At 37.1% G+C, this 18567-nt stretch overlaps 1 protein-coding gene across 1 annotated transcript in view; it reads right to left on the reverse strand.

Annotated features, from left to right (window-relative positions):
• LOC121383566 (laminin subunit beta-1-like) overlaps positions 1 to 18567 on the reverse strand; it is a 91701-nt gene that overhangs the window by 25747 nt on the left and 47387 nt on the right. The window contains exons 20-25 of the mRNA XM_041513654.1: positions 7155 to 7419; positions 5933 to 6055; positions 4660 to 4770; positions 2469 to 2682; positions 1689 to 1876; positions 297 to 459 (exon numbers count right to left, since the gene is read on the reverse strand). Of these exons, the coding sequence (XP_041369588.1) occupies positions 297 to 459; positions 1689 to 1876; positions 2469 to 2682; positions 4660 to 4770; positions 5933 to 6055; positions 7155 to 7419 (1064 nt within the window). The remainder of the gene's footprint in view (positions 1 to 296; positions 460 to 1688; positions 1877 to 2468; positions 2683 to 4659; positions 4771 to 5932; positions 6056 to 7154; positions 7420 to 18567) is intronic.

An 18567-nucleotide genomic window follows, 5' to 3' on the forward strand; every position in this document is an offset into this window, starting at 1 on the left:
CCTAGACTATTATCGACCGAATTTAAGAAGCCTGTTTTTTCTTAAATGCAGGTTTTTAAGCATTGCAAATGTCTGTAGTTGTACATATGTAAAACAAAAACAGGATTTGTAAACATAACTACATCTACCAACTATCATTAAAGACTATCAACCAAATTTAAAAAGTCTGTTTTTCTTAAATGTACATGTAGGTGTTTAAGCATTGTAAATGTATGTACATATGTAGTTAAACACGTTAAAGACATACACAGGCTTTGTAAATTTTGGCCCTATATTTAATGTAACAACTGACTTACGTTTACAGGTCCCCCTCATGGCGTCTCCAAAATAAGACTGTGCACAGATTTCACACTCTTTGCCTTCGGTGTTGAGCGTGCAGTTTATACAGTTTCCCGTTGTAGAGTTGCAGGTGTCGGCACGACTGTTGCAAACACACGGAACACACCTACCATTGTTGTTCTGTAAACAGGAAGTAAGGAAATGTTTTCTTTAACGACGCACTCAACACATTTATTTATGTTATATATGGCATCATACATATGGTTAAGGACCCTACAGATATTGAGAAAGGAAACCCGCTGTCGCCACTTCATGAGCTACTCTTTCCGATTAGCAGCAAGGGATCTTTTATATACGCACCATCCCACAGACAGGATAGTACATACCACGGCCTTTGTTACACCAGTGGAGCACTGGCTGGAATGATCTGTCAACAGAGGCAAACTGATTAGCTACATTTGTTGGGTCGAAATCAATAAGTTTCATATAGTCTTTATAATTCAAATACTTAATAAAGTTAAAGTTTGTTTTGTTTAACAACACCACTAGAGCAGATTGATTTATTAATCCATTAGCAGCAAAGGATCTTTTATAAGCACTTTCCTACCAACAGGACAGCACATACCACAGTCAAATATTAAGTCATAACATTGGATGTGCAGGTACATGTAGAGAAAAACCTACTAATTTTTCCATTAGCAGAAAGGGATCTTTTATAAGCAATCTCCTAGACAGGACAGCACATACCACAGTCAAATACTAAGTCATAACATTGGATGTGCAGGTACATGTAGAGAAAAACCTACTAATTTTTCCATTAGCAGAAAGGGATCTTTTATAAGCAATCTCCTAGACAGGACAGCACATACCACAGTCAAATACTAAGACATGCAGGTAGAAGGGCACTGCCTCAACCCCACTCCCCATCTGAAGATTATGCATTAGTCTCACTGCAGTTGAAAGGTTAATTAATATACATGTAGCTGAGCAAACTCCAACCCCATCAGTTTCTGGCATCTTTGTATGCCTATGCAAGTCTGTACATATTTGGATTGGGAGAGGTGCATAAAAAAGGGAGTTAATATTGAAGGCTAGAGTTGTAATGTTAAGCGTTTTTGCTCTTTATAGCAATCCAAGATATTTATAAGTAGGTTTAGTTTTTAAATCATTTAATACTGAGGTGGGCAAAAGTGGATAGGGAATTATCAATACATTTTTAAATTGATTAATTTAATGACTGCTTAATTGGTTTTATTTATTTGAATTGAATTGACCTGAAATGAATATAACTGAATTTAAATAAAATTAAAATTCTCTCTTTTTTTTCTTCTTCTTGTTTTTGGGAGGGGGAGGAGGGATGGAGGGAATTCTGCAAACAAAGCATACAAAACTAAAACAATGAACAATACCTGGGGGTCCTTAGGAACACCGTAGTAATTGGTGTCACACACATCGCACCTGTTGCCGGTGTGACCCACAGAACAGTTGTGACAGAGTGGACTTGGCTGTCCTGCAGGTGCCAGCTCACACGTTGAAGCAAATACATTCACCTCATTTGCTACCACATCACCGGGACACATGCACGGTTGACAGTCATCTGCAGGTGGAAAAATGCCTGTTACAGTATGGCACTTAGAAACATCATCGTTTTGACCACTTTTATAGAAAAGGTTACAAAAACAACCAGGGGTCTAATTCACTAAACTGTCGCAACTTTGCAATCTCGCAGTGCAATGCTAAAAGACTTGCAAAGAGGATGCTTAGTTGTCTAACAGAGCCTAAGAGATCTTTGTGAAATTAGGCCCTGGCCCGTAGGAACTGGGGGTGTGATCGGCAGAACACCCCACTTCCAAGTACAAAATGTACATTTTTATTGTCCTACTCCATAATATAAAAATAAAGATTAAAATCTGGCATGTGTACCCTACTAGAGAAACACTATACAGATTATTATGGTATACATAAATCCAGGACTGGTAAACTACAACACAGATTTTGACTATAATATGAGAGTAATACCACAATGTATATACATGTAGAAACAACATGTAAAATCACCTTGGTCTGAAGTCAATATAAGGGCTAGCTGTTATACGGGAATTGTTAATATATAGGGTGCAGCAGGAGGCAAAGCATCGTAAGTAAGTATAAAGGTTTAGCATAAATTAAGATAAATTAGTAGCATGTACCTGGGTTTCCTCCAAGAGCATTGCCATAATAACCAGGTAGACACTGGTCACACCTGTCTCCTGTTGTGAAGTGTGTACACTGACAGACACCGGTCTGGGGGTCACACGGTCCGCCATCATGACCGTTACACTCACACTTAACGCAGGTGCCGAACTGACTACCGGTCAATGTTTCACGTTTATAGCCCGAAGCACAGCTCTCACAGTGTTGGCCCTGAAAAGGAAAAAAAACCCACACAGGTATATATATATACATATATATATATACAGTGGACTCTGTCTAAACCGGATTCTGTGTAATCCGGATCTCTGTGTAAACCGGTCCATTTCTAAAGTCTCATCCAGCTACCGTTTATCTCTTAGGTATAAATCTCTGCCTAATCTGTACTCCGTCTACTCCGGACTCCAGATCAAAAATCAAGAACAAAAGAACCGTTCATGCATTAATTACCTCTGTCTACACCGGATTGGGATTTGACTGAATGATGGGCTGCTTAATTAGCTGAACAATGATCATGCAATTGCCACCCAGTCAAATCAAACTGTAACACCTCTTATTGTCGTTAGATCTGGAGATCAAATACAAAATGTAATCACACTCGTGTGAAGTTTACTAAACTCTTATTGCGGTAGGCCATTAGATCTGGATTTTTTATTCAACATAATTTTGTACGTACGAATAAATAAATGTTTGAATATGCTGGCCATCCTGGCGAAGGAATGCCGCCCTACAATGTTTTAGGAAATAAAATGAAATTTAACCTAGTACAAATATTAGAAAGACCAGAAACACGTTTAATATGTAGACACTAATATTTTATGCAGAAAAATATATTTGATATATAATTACAATCATTAAAAAGTCTCTGTTAGTGGATAACATCTTTAAAATTGCAGCAAACTCAGGAATGTCCCTTTATGTATTTTTTTATGTCTGTGAAGTAATCGATTGCAAGTCTGGCTTGTATGACTGTGTTTCCCAACCATCCATGGGTTCAAATGTTATTGTTGATCGCGAGTTGTTGATTATTCAAGAACCATAACTCTGGATGAACTCTGTCTAAACCAGTCCTCTATGTAAACTGGACTATTTCGACGGTACAAAGTGAGTTCAGTTTAGACAGAGTCCACTGTGTGTGTGTGTGTGTATATATATATATATATATATATATATATATATATATACACACACACACACACACACACAGACAGACACACACAGACTGACAAACACACACACCGACAGACAGACACACACACATACCGACAGACTCGCACACACAGACTCACACAGACACACACACACATAGACATACTCACACACACACACACACACACACACACACACACACACACACACACACACATATAGACACACACACACAGACACACACACAAACACTTTCTCAAGCACCTACAGGGTTCAAACTAACAGGATTCAACTATATATATAGTATAAACAGGACATACATCTACTTGTATATATGTATAAACGGTATATATTTGTTAACTTCATGACACACCATGACTGGTATATCAAAGGCTGTGGTATGTGCTATCTTGTCTATGAGACGGTGCATATAAAAGATCCCTTGCTTCTGTTGGAAAAAAGTAACAGGTCTTTCTCTAAGACTATATGTCAAAATTACCAAATGTTTGACATCCAACAGCCAATGATTAATACATCAATGTGCTCTAGAGGTGTCGCTAAACAAAACAAATCTTAACTTTTTCTTCATGACAAAGCCCATGGAACATTTTGTTTTTAAAATCTTGATTAGCGATATATCTCTAGTCAACTGAAAATTGATTAGCAACTTCTGCTGTTTGATGTTTTAAAATTGTGTAGCGATCTCTGAAACTTGCATAGCGAATCATGACACGATACTGAACAAAATGTTCCCTGTAAGCCTATTGGTATTCGTAGCTAATGTTTGCGTAAAGGTTTGTGTAAAATATATCAGAATCCAAGCCTTCGGATGTCACAGAAATTATCATTTGTAGTACTGTGTCAGTAGCGTGTCAGTAAAATCATGGAAATGAAATTTCGTTTCCCATGAATATTATATCGAGTACGACTATTCAATGATATATATATATAAAGTTTCCAATGGGTTCCCATGATCACAAGGCACGGAACCGAAAAAGTGTTTCCCATGAAATTTGAAATCCTATGGCCTGAGAATCTCACCGTAAACTGGACAGGACAGTCACACTGCTCCACATTGTTGACCAATTCTTCTCCACTGTTGCTTGCATGTTCCATTATAACATGGTGCAAGTCTGTGTACGCACGGCTCTCCTGAATAAACGAGAAAAACAGCATTAATAAAAACAGCATTAATAAAACAGCATTAATAAAACATAAATAATGCAACTGGCCTCTAAGAATTAAAAATCAGCTCAACCATTTATCGGTTACGCAGAAATAAATCCAGGTAACCCATTTCCTTTTTGCATAACACGTTATATCCAAGTAAATGGTGCTCCAGATTTTGCAAGAACAAAAAATAGGTTAAGCAAAATTAGATTTGCACGAGCAATGCGCACACGAAATGATTGTTCTCGCAAGTTTCAGAAGCCTGTGCAATACTCATGACCTTTTATCTACCTGTACTGGAGACAATGGAATTTAGCAAAGTGTTTAGCATCACAAGAAATATTAAGATGTTGACATTTATTTTTGTTAAAGTATATAGTTCAGATTTAAGGATGGACAGAGACAAAACCTATTTAGTTCCCTTCAGTAGGACTGGCAGGAGACTTAAAAAAAGAAGGTAAAAACACAGAATGGAGAAATAAAATTAATTAAAGATTGCAATTAAAATTGAAATTACATGTAAGCAGGCCTGTAGGAACTGGGGGGGGCACCCCCCCCCCCCACCCACCTGTGAGCCTTTTTTTTTTTCTTTTTTTTTTACCTTATAATGTTTGCCATTGTAACCAAAATCTGATATCTGAGTCTGTACCCGATCCATCAGTGCCCCCCCACCCACCCCACCCCACCCCACCCCTCCCAAAGTCATTCCTACGGGCCTGGTAAGAGTTATGAACATTAATGTTAATTAGGTGCAGACCCAAGTTTCAACCTGTAAAAACAGACACAAAGTTTGGCTAAGTTACAAACCTGTAACACATTTGGATAACGTTACAAGAGAGTGAAACAAGAGTCTGTGACATTGAAACGGTGAAATATCATTACAAATAGACTAAAACTCTCGACTCCATAACTGTTACTTCTCAGATGCACATGCGCTTTTCAAAATATGAAAAATGCATTTTGTGGTATTAGAAACACCAGGATGACCAGAAACACTTCGGTTGTATGGAAATGGATTATTTAAACAATAAAATATAGATAATGTTTGATATCAGTGATCATAAATGGCTTTAATAGTGAAAAATATGCCTTAGCGTTTAAAAACTAAGGTCTGTCCCTTTATGGTGAAAATAGGTGTACTCACATTACTGTATTTGGCTCTAATTTTAAACGACTGTAAGTTTGACAGAGTTTTCATCAGGTCTTGGTATGATGCTGCTGTTCCATTGGTGGAATTTACAAACCATTCGGTCTCTCTCATGAGAAACTGAAAAACAAAATATACACACAGCTATAATAGTAGTATAGCGAGTCAATGGAAGTTTGTTTTGTTTAACAACACCACTAGAGCAAATTGATTTATTAATCATAGGCTATTGGATGACAAACATTTGGTAATTTTGACATTTTTAGTTTTAGAGAGGAAACCTGCTACATTTTTCCATTTTAGTATATATATGCTGAACAACATGGAAACTGCATCCACCCAATTTGACTGTGAATCATGTATTTAAAGTTTAAAAAATGCGGGAACAATGGGAGAGTTGGGTGTGTGAAAGAATGCACACTTACACAAAAACAGAGTGCATGTGCACAGCTTTGAATGGAGAAGTTGTGAACTGGGTTGATCAAGGGTGGGTTAAAGTTTATTTTTGGTTAACGACACCACTAGAGCAGATTAATTTATTAATCATCAGCTACTGAATGTGAAACATGTGGTCAATTTTAGTCTTAGAGAGGAAACACGCTACATTTTCCCATTAGTGTCAAGGAATCTTTTATATGCACCATCCCACAGATAGGATAGCACACACCATTGCCTTTGATATACCAGTCATGGTGCACTGGATGGAACGAGCAATAAATTTGTTGGCGAAAAGACTAATTTTTAAAACCAAATCTGAATCCCACGAGAAACAGGCCAATGGGTCCACCGACGGGGATAGCTCCTAGACTGACTGCGCATCAGGCTATATGTCCCACCCGAAGACACCAGGATAATTTCAAAAGCTTTCCGTAAGACCAGGAAAAGAAAGAAAGAAATGTTTTATTTAACGACGTACTCAACACATTTTATTTACAGTTATATGGCGTCAAACATATGGTGAAGGACCACACAGATAATGAGAGAGGAAACCCGCTGACGCCACTTCATGAACTACCCTTTTCGATTAGCAGCAAGGGATCTTTTACATGCACCATCCCACAGACAGGGTAGTACATATACCACGGCCTTTGATATACCTGTCATGGTGCACTAACTGGAATGAGAAATAGCACAATGGGCCCACCGATGGGGATCGATCCCACACTGACCACTGGGCTACGTCCCGACCCCCCTCAGTAAGACCAGGATTCATACTCACGGCATAATCTACTGATGATGTGCCCGAACCGTATGGTATGCTCGGCAGTTGTTTCACCAGGACGAAGTCTGTATCTCTTCCTTTGAGGATGATATCTCCGTTGGTCCTGTTTTCAATCAGAGAACCATTTGATGATGTTCGCAGAGAGACCGTCAACTTCATACCATAAGACGACTGCTTGTTGCCAAGGAATTTTGAAGGAGCCACAAAAAACAAATGAGCTCGTTGAAGATTATCGCCTACATTTGTTATCCGCATAACATATCTGAAAGAGAAATTTAGCAAGCATTTTGAGAGTACTGCTAAAGCAATACATGTCCCTTACTGGGCCCGAAACAATTTCATATCTCCTAAGTTCATGGGCCATAACTGAGAAAAGTGGGTAATTCACCATGAAAGTCAAACTTTATCTGTAACAGTACATGATAAAGCTGTATACAAAATGTCAGCTCAATATTTAGAGGCATTGCAAAGAAAAAGTCTGGAAAACAAATTCAAGGGCCAAAACTCTGTCAAAAATGGGTAATCACCCCAAAAATGTCAAACTTGATCCATAACAGTACATGATAAAGATATATACAAAATGTCAGCTCAATATCTTAAGGAATTGTGAAAAAAACCCATTTGGAAAACTACATGTGGGACAGATGGACGGACGGACGGACAGACAGACAGTAGGGCAGAGATGAAACCTATAGTTCCCTCTGGTTGATTTTGTGCTTGTAACCGGCCTCAGTAGTGCAGTGGTTAAGCCAACAGACTACAGGGTTCGCAGCCCGGTACTGGCTCCAACCCAGAGTGACTTCTTAAGGGCTCATTGGGTAGGTGTAAGGCCACTACACCCTCTTCTCTTTCACTAACCACTAACAAACTAACAACTAACCCACTGTCCTGGACAGACAGCCCAGATAGCTGAGGTGTGTGCCCAGAACAGTGTGCTTGAACCTTAATTGGATATATAAGCACGAAAATAAGTTGAAATGAAATGTGCTTGTCAGGGTGACAATGCAAGGCTTTGTCTTTAGACAAACCAGATGTCAACAATTTAGATAATAATTCAGACATATATGCATGTTGGACAGTGGTTTTGCCAAATTAAACTACGTACTTAAAAGTCACTTTAGGGCCCAGTCAAACTATTCTATTAACTTTTAAAATCAAACATGGCTAATAAAAACCCCATATATACATTAATAAGTAGATACAAACAATTACTACTGACACAGTTTACAATAAATGGAATATTAATCATCATATTTTCCCATGCTATCTAAATGGGATACGCCATATCAATACATTTAATACTGTTATGGAAAACATCTGTCTGTATAGCAGCTACAGCCTTGCTTCAGTTGCAGTTTGTGAAATTGACAGCATTCAACATCTTTGTAACTGACCTTGTTGAATAATATTAACGTCAATTGTGAAGTGATTACTGTCATACTTATCATTTGTTATAAATCGAAGTTTTTGGATACTAAATCAATCATCACATTTATGTATGAATAAAATGTATGAAACACATTTGGGAATTGTTTTATACACCTCACTCTCACTCAGGGAATAAAATATATGAAACACATTTGGGAATTGTTTTATACACCTCACTCTCACTCAGGGAATAAAATGTATGAAACACATTTGGGAATTGTTTTATACACCTCACTCTCACTCAGGGAATAAAATGTATGAAACACATTTGGGAATTGTTTTATACACCTCACTCTCACTCAGGGAATAAAATGTATGAAACACATTTGGGAATTGTTTTATACACCTCACTCTCACTCAGGGAATAAAATGTATGAAACACATTTGGGAATTGTTTTTATACACCTCACTCTCACTCAGGGAATAAAATGTATGAAACACATTTGGGAATTGTTTTATACACCTCACTCTCACTCAGGGAATAAAATATATGAAACACATTTGGGAATTGTTTTATACACCTCACTCTCACTCAGGGAATAAAATATATAAAACACATTTGGGAATTGTTTTATACACCTCACTCTCACTCAGGGAATAAAATGTATAAAACACATTTGGGAATTGTTTTATACACCTCACTCTCACTCAGGGAATAAAATGTATAAAACACATTTGGGAATTGTTTTATACACCTCACTCTCACTCAGGGAATAAAATATATAAAACACATTTGGGAATTGTTTTATACACCTCACTCTCACTCAGGGAATAAAATCAGGGCTCACACTGGAACAAATTTTGGTTTAGCCAATTTTCAAATATATAGAGTATATCCTTGAAAATTATTAAAAAGTAGTTAATTTAAAGAATATTTTATTAGCCAAAGACTAATGTTGTAGCCACGCTGTATAAAAATCAGCCTTTGGCTAATTTGGCCATGTACAGGGTGAGCCCTGAAAATACATGTAATTCCCAAACTTGTTCCATAAATTTTGTATGGCACTTTCACTCATGGAATAATCTATATGTATATATACAGTGACACTCGTCTAAACCGGACACCTTTAGGACCAAGTAAAAAATCTGATTATAAGAGATTTAGAGAGGTTCTCGTCTGTACAGATATTTAAAAAGGGGCCACGAAAAACGTCCGGTTTGGAGGGAATTCTGGTTTAAAGAGGGTCCAGTTTTGAGAGGTTTCACTGTAATACAAGGAGGTGCATCTTTGAAAATGGCATTCGAGCTAATTAACCATACAACTACATGTATAGTCTGTCTGTGTCAAACAGGGAACCAATCAACTGCCATATAACATTATAAAGAATACAAGTTAAAATTCAAATAAAAACATATTATTAAATTTTAAATCCATACCAACTCAAATAAAAAAAAAATTGAATTTTTTTCAATGTAAATAAAAAAAAATCTTTACAAATTACAATCAAATTGCAAAGGTTAAATTTTCTTGTTTGATACAGGTATGAAGACAATGGATGGAACAGCCAAACTAGAGCATGTGTAATTCTACCTTCAGTCTTCGTGTACTGTATTATAAGATTAATTCAGCAACAATGCAAGGGAAAGCTTTTCTAGCATTTTGTCTTCATCTCTGTATTAAAAATAAGATTTACGGTACTCTATATAATCTGATTCTAATTTGTGAAGAAACCTTTTTTATTTACATAGAATGTTTTTCCAAACAATTACAATTGAGTAGGTATGGATTTAAAACTTAACAATATAATATAATGTGAATTTCAACTTTATTCATTATAGAGATACATTGATCAGTTTGTTTTTGATGCAAAAAGACCATAGATTGTATTGACGCATAACCCAAAATGTCCAAGTTTAAGTTATCAAACTATACAGTTATAGAGATTATTATATGAGCTTGTGTGTCGTACTGATTTTACGAAACAAGTGTCAGGATTCTTGTATTACCCGAGCAAGAGCGATGAGGTAATACATGAATGCTGTCACGAGTATTTGTAAAATCAGTATGATTCACATGCGAGTGTAATAATTTCTTTATTATCCACATTATCCAAAATATTTGTTTCATGAATAATAAGATAGGACCATGTCAAAACATTTCAAATGTAACTAAAAAAAGACAACGGAACGATGTTATTTTCCGAAATGACATCATTTTGATAAGCGTTTACAATGGGGAAGCTGCATTAAGTTATGACATCGCTTCAAAAAATTATGTCATTCGTTGTGCACGTGAAATCATTATGACACACGTGGGTCATACTGGTTACATTTCCCTGAATATCTTGAACTATGTGGCTAATAAAAGCATATATTCATCTTTTGTTTTATTTCCTGTAGACACCTGATTTACTAAAGTAAATACAAATCTGCAAAGCAAGCAGGCAGGGGTGGGTGGGCTGCAGGAGCATAGCATGATCTGACTCCTGAGAGGATTCGAATATGAACCTGGTGAACCCTTTTGTCAACATGTTACCTGCATGGACACCAATATAAATAGCCTAATACTGCCCATGGATTGGTTGTCTAGCTGGTGCACAGACAAGCAGGACAAAATTGTCTGTCTGTCTGTCTGTTAAGCAGGCAGACAGGCAGGCAGGCAGGCAGGCAGGCAGGCAGGCAAGCTGGCAAGCTGGCAAGCAAGCAGGCAAGCAAGCAGGCAGGCAAGCAGCCAGGCAGGCAGGCAGGCAGGCAGAGAGACAGACAGACAGACAGACAGAGATAAATATACATGTATGACATATCAGTGTTTTAAAATATATACACGTTAATACTTTTCCCACAAGCTGTAGGAATAGGAAAGGAATGCCACCTTAGGACTTTGTTAAATAAGCAGCCATGTGGTATCCAACATAACATGGTATTTAGTATTTACATTATTATCTAGAGAAGGACAGAATACAGCCACTGCCACCACATGGCTACTCTTGTTATCAATTAGCAAGACGACATCATGACATCATTTCCCCGGGTCAAAGTTCAAAGTGCACTCAACTTTTAATATCACAGTCAATGCTATTACTCCTGAAATTGTGATAAATGTGAGTCTTATTAATATCACAGTCAATGCTACTACTCCTAAAACTGTGATAAATGTGACAGTTTTATTTCATTAGTAAAGTCCTGTTGTTTAATTTGAACTAGTAACCAGCTACCATTGTGCTTGAAATATGATTATAGGACAATCATTTTCCCAGAAGAAAAAAAACCACTCCTCAATACCACCTTCATTAATTTTAAGAATATTGCAAAGACATTGTTCAACTAAGACCAACATTGGTTCAACATTTCAGGTTTTTAGTCTCAGAAAACACATTTGTGATTTTAAGGGTGCTGTTGTGTTATATGTATAAATAGTATAAATTGGAAACCATATATCATTAGATTACTACAATCTGATTAAAATTAGCTCTACTGGTCTACCAGTAGATCTAACAGCATTGCATAGACTCCCATGTCCAGGTGACATTTCATCTATATATAACATTTAAATATGACCAATTACACTTCACCTTTTATAGCGTTATTCGGAAGCATACAAATTCTAAAAATATTGCTCAAGACTATTTATGCAATAGGCGAACTTGTTGGTCTATTTCAACATTAAAAACAGGGGGGAAAATGCAGTAATAAACTCTGAATTGTATACTAGTATAAACAGATTTTATGGCTATACCACAATGGGTTTTTTTTTCGTCTTGAAACAAATTTTATATAAAAAATTTATATGGAAATTAGTTTCTGGCATACTTTGTAATTCACCAAAATCATTTCGTATATCCTCAGCATAATCCCGAATGTTTTCAAATTCTTTTCAAATCACTGGCATGATTTTGCAAGTAAGGTTTTGAATGGTCGAATGAAAGGTCAACTGGACATGAGCTTGAACGGGCTGCTGTTAGATCCATAGGTAATAGTAATTAACCAGTGGAGCTCATTTTAATTAGATTGAGATTACTATAGATGTGAACACTAACCTAGTATACGACTATTTCCATCTTGAAAGTTCATCACTGCAATCAACTTTGGTAGGGTGGTGATGTGTTTGGTGGCTGTGTTGGTGGTGATTTTGTTGTTGTTTTGATATTATGATATGTGTAATCTACATATTAAATATCCTATATTATCCCCATCTGACTAGCTTTGCAAACCAATTATACAGTAACAGCATTAACAAAGAGGATTCCCATAAGAAAACATATCGAGTAGTGCCAGTCTCTGTGTATGCAGTAAAATAACATCTTATTGAATTAGTCAAAAAGTCATTACTACCACAGTAAGATTAAATACCAGGTATATAATAAAATTATGTTATAATATTAGGATTAATGCAGGAATTAATTTTGGTTATATATGGATTAATGCAGGATTAATTCTGGTTATAATAGGATTAATGCAGGATTAATTTTGATTATACTATTTGGATTAATGCAGGATTAATTTTGGTTATAATATTACGATTAATGCAGGATTAATTTGGGTTATAATATTAGGATTAATGCAGGATTAATTATGGGTATAATATTAGGATTAATGCAGGATTAATTTGGGTTATAATATAAGGATTAATGCAGGATTAATTATTGTTAAAATGTTATGATTAGGCAGGATAAAGTAATATTACGATGCTTGAATCGATGTAGGATATAATGAACCAATTAAGCCAGAAGTATCATTTATTATATAACTTTAGTGAAATATCTTAAAATATCAGTGAAATAAAAGTGTTATCAGTCACTCAGTGACGATAACACATTTTAGAGTGAAAATTTCACTATTTCACTCTATAATGCGTTATCATCACTGTAGAAAGTGTTATTTTCACTGTACGAAAGCCGGAACTATTTTGCTGCTGGCATTTTAAAATAAAGGTAAATTGCCAAAAGTTATATAATAAATAGCAAATTTCATGGTTTTTTGTCAAATATGATTTATATCTCCTCTTGTAAAGTTTGCAATCACATCACACTCGTCGCGCAAGTGCCACTCGTGAGATATGATTGCAAACTTCACTCGATGAGATATAAATCATATTTGAAAACCCCATGAAATATCCTCTATATACCGTTGCAGTGCTAGCATTAATGGGGTGGGGAGCTGACTGAGAACTATACAAGGATGACAAGGAACCTATTCACACACCCCCACATCCCCACACACAACTAAATAAATTGATGTTTTGTTGTTTAGATTTAATGTATCATTATTGTAATGGTAAAAAAATAATTATGCATATTTTATAGTAGAGAAATGAAAGACTAACTGTTAAATATATATATAAAAGAAACAAAATTCCAAATTATTTTATATTCATAGTGGATTTTTTTATTATTATTAACTAAGACATTAATCATACTACAGGTAAATCTCCCCTATTTTTCTTATGAATGTCACTGGTAGTACTTTAGACAGACAAAGGGCTCAGCCAGCACCCCATGTTCTGCCAAGCATAAGATTAATTAATTGATTAATTAATTAATTAATTAATTAATTAGTCAATTGAAGCATTATGTAGATGCTGTGCGATGCTTAAATATTGAAACCATACAAGCACTATTAGCTAGGGAATAGCAGATATACTGTATGGCATGGGATATTATTTCAATTATTTTACCGTTTGATCACCGATATTCTACAACAAACAACAAACAGACAGTAAGTTCATTTACAGGAAAAACAGTTAGTCATGACTAAATTTAAAAACAAATTAAATATGGTTACTGATGTTACTGACAATAAACAGATTAGCTTGAAAAATATCTGCAGTAGGAGTATAAAATTATAACACTAACTGACCAACCGGTAAACTAACCCAAGATTGTGTGAAAATTAATTATTAAAAATATTTATATATGTCTAGAGCCCATATTGTAGCAGGAGATAAAATATGATTCCCAAAGTGGTTTGAAGGAAATATGAGAAAGTATAATGAAACAGAAATAAGAAAGAAAGAAAGAATTGTTTTATTTAATGACGCTCTCAACACATTTTATTTACTGGTATATGGCATCGGACATATGGTTAAGAACCACACAGATATTAAGAGAGGAAACCCGCTGTTGCCACTTCATGGGCTACTCTTTTTTTTTTATTAGCAGCAAGGGATCTTTTATATGCACCATCTCAAAGACAGGGTAGTACATATCACGACCTTTGATATACCAGTTGTGGTGCACTGGCTGGAATGAGAAATAGCCCAATAAATAGGAAAGAGAGACTGATGGATATAATACACGTAATGCAAGAACAAGCCCAACAACCTACCTCATAGACGGTCTTCTAATAAATGGTTGTTTGTTTTGTTTAACAACACCACTAGAGCACACTGATTAATTAATCATCGGCTATTGGATGTCACACATTTGGTAATTCTGACACATAGTCATCAGAGGAAACCAGCTACATATTCCTAATGCAGCAAGGGATCTTTTATATGCACTTTCCCACAGACAACTGAGCTAAAACCTACCTCTCTAATAAATGGAAGGAAGGTGTACAGCAATACATATCAAAGACTCCCCCAGAGGGGCGGGACGTGGCTAAACTGAGGTGTAATAAATGGAAGGAAGGTGTACAGCAATACATAGCGAAGACTCATGGGCAGAGGGGCGGGACGTAGCTAAATCCCACCCCTGTAATAAATGGAAGGAAGGTGTACAGCAATACATATCAAAGACTCCATGGGCAGAGGGGTGGGACGTAGCTAAATCCCACCCCTGTAATAAATGGAAGGAAGGTGTACAGCAATACATATCAAAGACTCCATGGGCAGAGGGGCGGGATGTAGCTAAAACCCACCCCTCTAATAAATGGAAGGAAGGTGTACAGCAATACATATCAAAGACTCCATGGGCAGAGGGGCGGGACGTAGCTAAAACCCACCCCTCTAATAAATGGAAGGAAGGTGTACAGCAATACATATCAAAGACTCCATGGGCGGAGGGGTGGGACGTAGCTAAATCCCACCCCTGTAATAAATGGAAGGAAGGTGTACAGCAATACATATCAAAGACTCCATGGGCGGAGGGGCGGGATGTAGCTAAATCCCACCCCTCTAATAAATGGAAGGAAGGTGTACAGCAATACATATCAAAGACTCCATGGGCGGAGGGGCGGGACGTAGCTAAATCCCACCCCTGTAATAAATGGAAAGGAAGGTGTACAGCAATACATATCAAAGACTCCATGGGCGGAGGGGCGGGACGTAGCTAAATCCCACCCCTCTAATAAATGGAAGGAAGGTGTACAGCAATACATATCAAAGACTCCATGGGCGGAGGGGCAGAACGTAGCCCAGTGGTAAGGCACTCACTCGATGCGCGGTCAGTGTGGGAATCGGTCCCCATCGGTGGGCCCATTGAGCTATTTCTTGTTCCAGCCAGTGAACCACAACTGGTATATCAAAGGCCGTGGTATGTACTACCCTGTCTGTGGGATAGTGCATATAAAAGATCCCTTACTGCTAATCAAAAAGAGTAGTCCAATGAAGTGGCGACAGCAGGTTTCCTCTCTCAGTGTTTGTGTGGTATTTAACCATATGTCTGACGCCATATAACCGTAAACAAAATGTGTTGAGTGCATCATTAAATAAAACATGTCTTTTTTTTTTTTTCCATGGGCTGAATTTACTACGTCTGTTTTTCTTAAATGCAGGTGTTTAAGCACTGCGAATATATGAAGAGTTCAGGCACAAAACGCGATATATCCATTTTTCATTTTCAGTAAAAATGGATTTTGTAATTGGCGTATATCGCGTTTTGATGAAAAAAAACCAGGATTTACCCAATACAATTTCATAAGGATCAATCACGTTTTGCAGCAAATCAGCGGGCCTACGATTAGCCCTTACTAACATACAATAATGGCTTTAACTAAAAACTAGAAAGAAAATGGTTTATATCGCATTTTGCGCCTGAACTCTTCATATGTAGTTAGACGCATGTAAGACAAACAGGTTTCGTTAATTTAGCCCTATATGATTAGATTTCAGGGCAAGCTCTGGGTGAGAAGAAAAATTTACCAAATCATCCATTTAAACATCAAAAATGGCAAAAACTCAGTTATTTTCTAATAAAATAACAATTATTACATAAAATTTATTTGCCAAGTTAAAATAAAATTTGCCAATTGTTTTTAAAATTCACAACTGACGAAATTTGGCGAGTGCCAGAGCTAACCCTGGATTTATGTGTGTATTAAAATGTTATTAAATGTCCCATTATTTTAAAACCCTTCAAATTATTTCAGTTGTGAGATTGTGGCTTCCACCATGCCTGTCACAACCTTTAAACAACACTAGATTATTCTAAAATATAGGGACGTACATTCCATAAAATCATTTCAATACACACACATACATACGCCTACACACCCACCCACCGCCCACTAACACATATATACCACAAAAGTTTGTAATGCATTGTTTAACCACACCACTAGAGCACACTGATTTCTTAATAATCGGCTATTGGATGTCAAACATTTGGTAACTGTGACATAGTCTTAGAGAGGAAACCCGGTAATTTTGTTCCGTTATGTCATGTCATGTCATAGGGTTTTACGTGCACATTCAGAACAAGCTGTTGTAGCGCACGCCTGTTGTGGGCACAAAAGCCAGCCTTGGCCGGCTCCTCCGTCCATGACAGGAAAGGTATGGGGAGGGGAGAGGAGGGACCGCCTGCACTGGCAGGTACAAGGGAGCACCAGCAGCCCGATCAGATAGGTAGCAGGTGGGTGGGGGTGGGGGTGGTGCTATGGAATTTGAATGGAGCAGTTAAATGCCAAAGAGAAAAGGGTGCACAATTTTTATTGAGGGAATTTGGCGCAATTTTGAACGGTCGGTCGAAAGGTAAATGGCCAAGCTAATATAGGTTTTGATATTAGTGAATCGAGAGTAGCTCGTTAATTTTAGACCTTTACGATGCTGTGGTGTCTCCCTAGGTTGCCCATAGCAGCGAGGGATCTTTTATATACACCTCCCACAGACAGAATAGTGCTTACCACTGGGCTACATCCTGGCCACACACACACACACCATAAAGGTAATGGTACTGGGTATTTAATGCATGAATATTTGTTTGGAATAATTCATGAAATGAACCAATACACTCTAACAAACCACATCGAAGTGAATATTTAATCAACACAGTAGACCATCCACTGTAATGTAGGTCAAAACAGTTGAAGAAATATTCAACCAGTAGCAAACCATAAGTACTGGAGAATAAAAAATAGGAAACAAAACTGAAATAAAAAAAATAAAAATCAGATAAAACTGCAATTAAAAATGCCATTAGTAAAAAAACTTAAGAGAAAATGCTTTGATGCAAAAACTAGTTAATCACAACACTTTTTGGTTCAACTTAAAAACATTATAAATATTAGGACTATGACCACCTATACTGTCTTTTGTTTGTTCAGTTGGTGGACCTGAACATGCTGATAGGCTGGCAAAGGAGGGAAGCACAATGGAACAGCCAAATCATCCAATCTTCTTCAGAGAGACAAAAACCACAATTAAGAGAATGTTCCGATGCCCCCACGCTACAACCAAGGATCTGGAGAGTTACCAGGAGACAACCATATTCAGGCTAAGAACCGGTCACTGCCATCTCAGATCCCATAGGTACCTCCTGAAACTGGCAGACACTGATGAATGTCCATGTCAAACAGGACCACAGTCCCCAGAGCACATCCTGCAATTCTGCCCCCTCTACGATGAAGCCAGGATAAAGCGCTGGCCGAACACTGGCTATCAAGCTTTGGGGTTCCAAAGAAGACTTGACATAGACAGCGTTTTTTGTCAACACAACCGGACTCCAAATCTAAAGCATGATCAGCTATAGCTTGAACGCAGAAGAAGAAGATGGTCAGGGCTAGCTCTGGGTCAGCAGAACATTTTGCCAAATTATCTACAAAACTTAAAACATTTATTTTGCCAAATTATCTACAAAACTTAAAACATTTATTTTGCCAAATTATC

The sequence above is a fragment of the Gigantopelta aegis genome, chromosome 10, assembly GCF_016097555.1.
Source record: "Gigantopelta aegis isolate Gae_Host chromosome 10, Gae_host_genome, whole genome shotgun sequence".
NCBI lineage: Eukaryota > Metazoa > Mollusca > Gastropoda > Neomphalida > Peltospiridae > Gigantopelta > Gigantopelta aegis.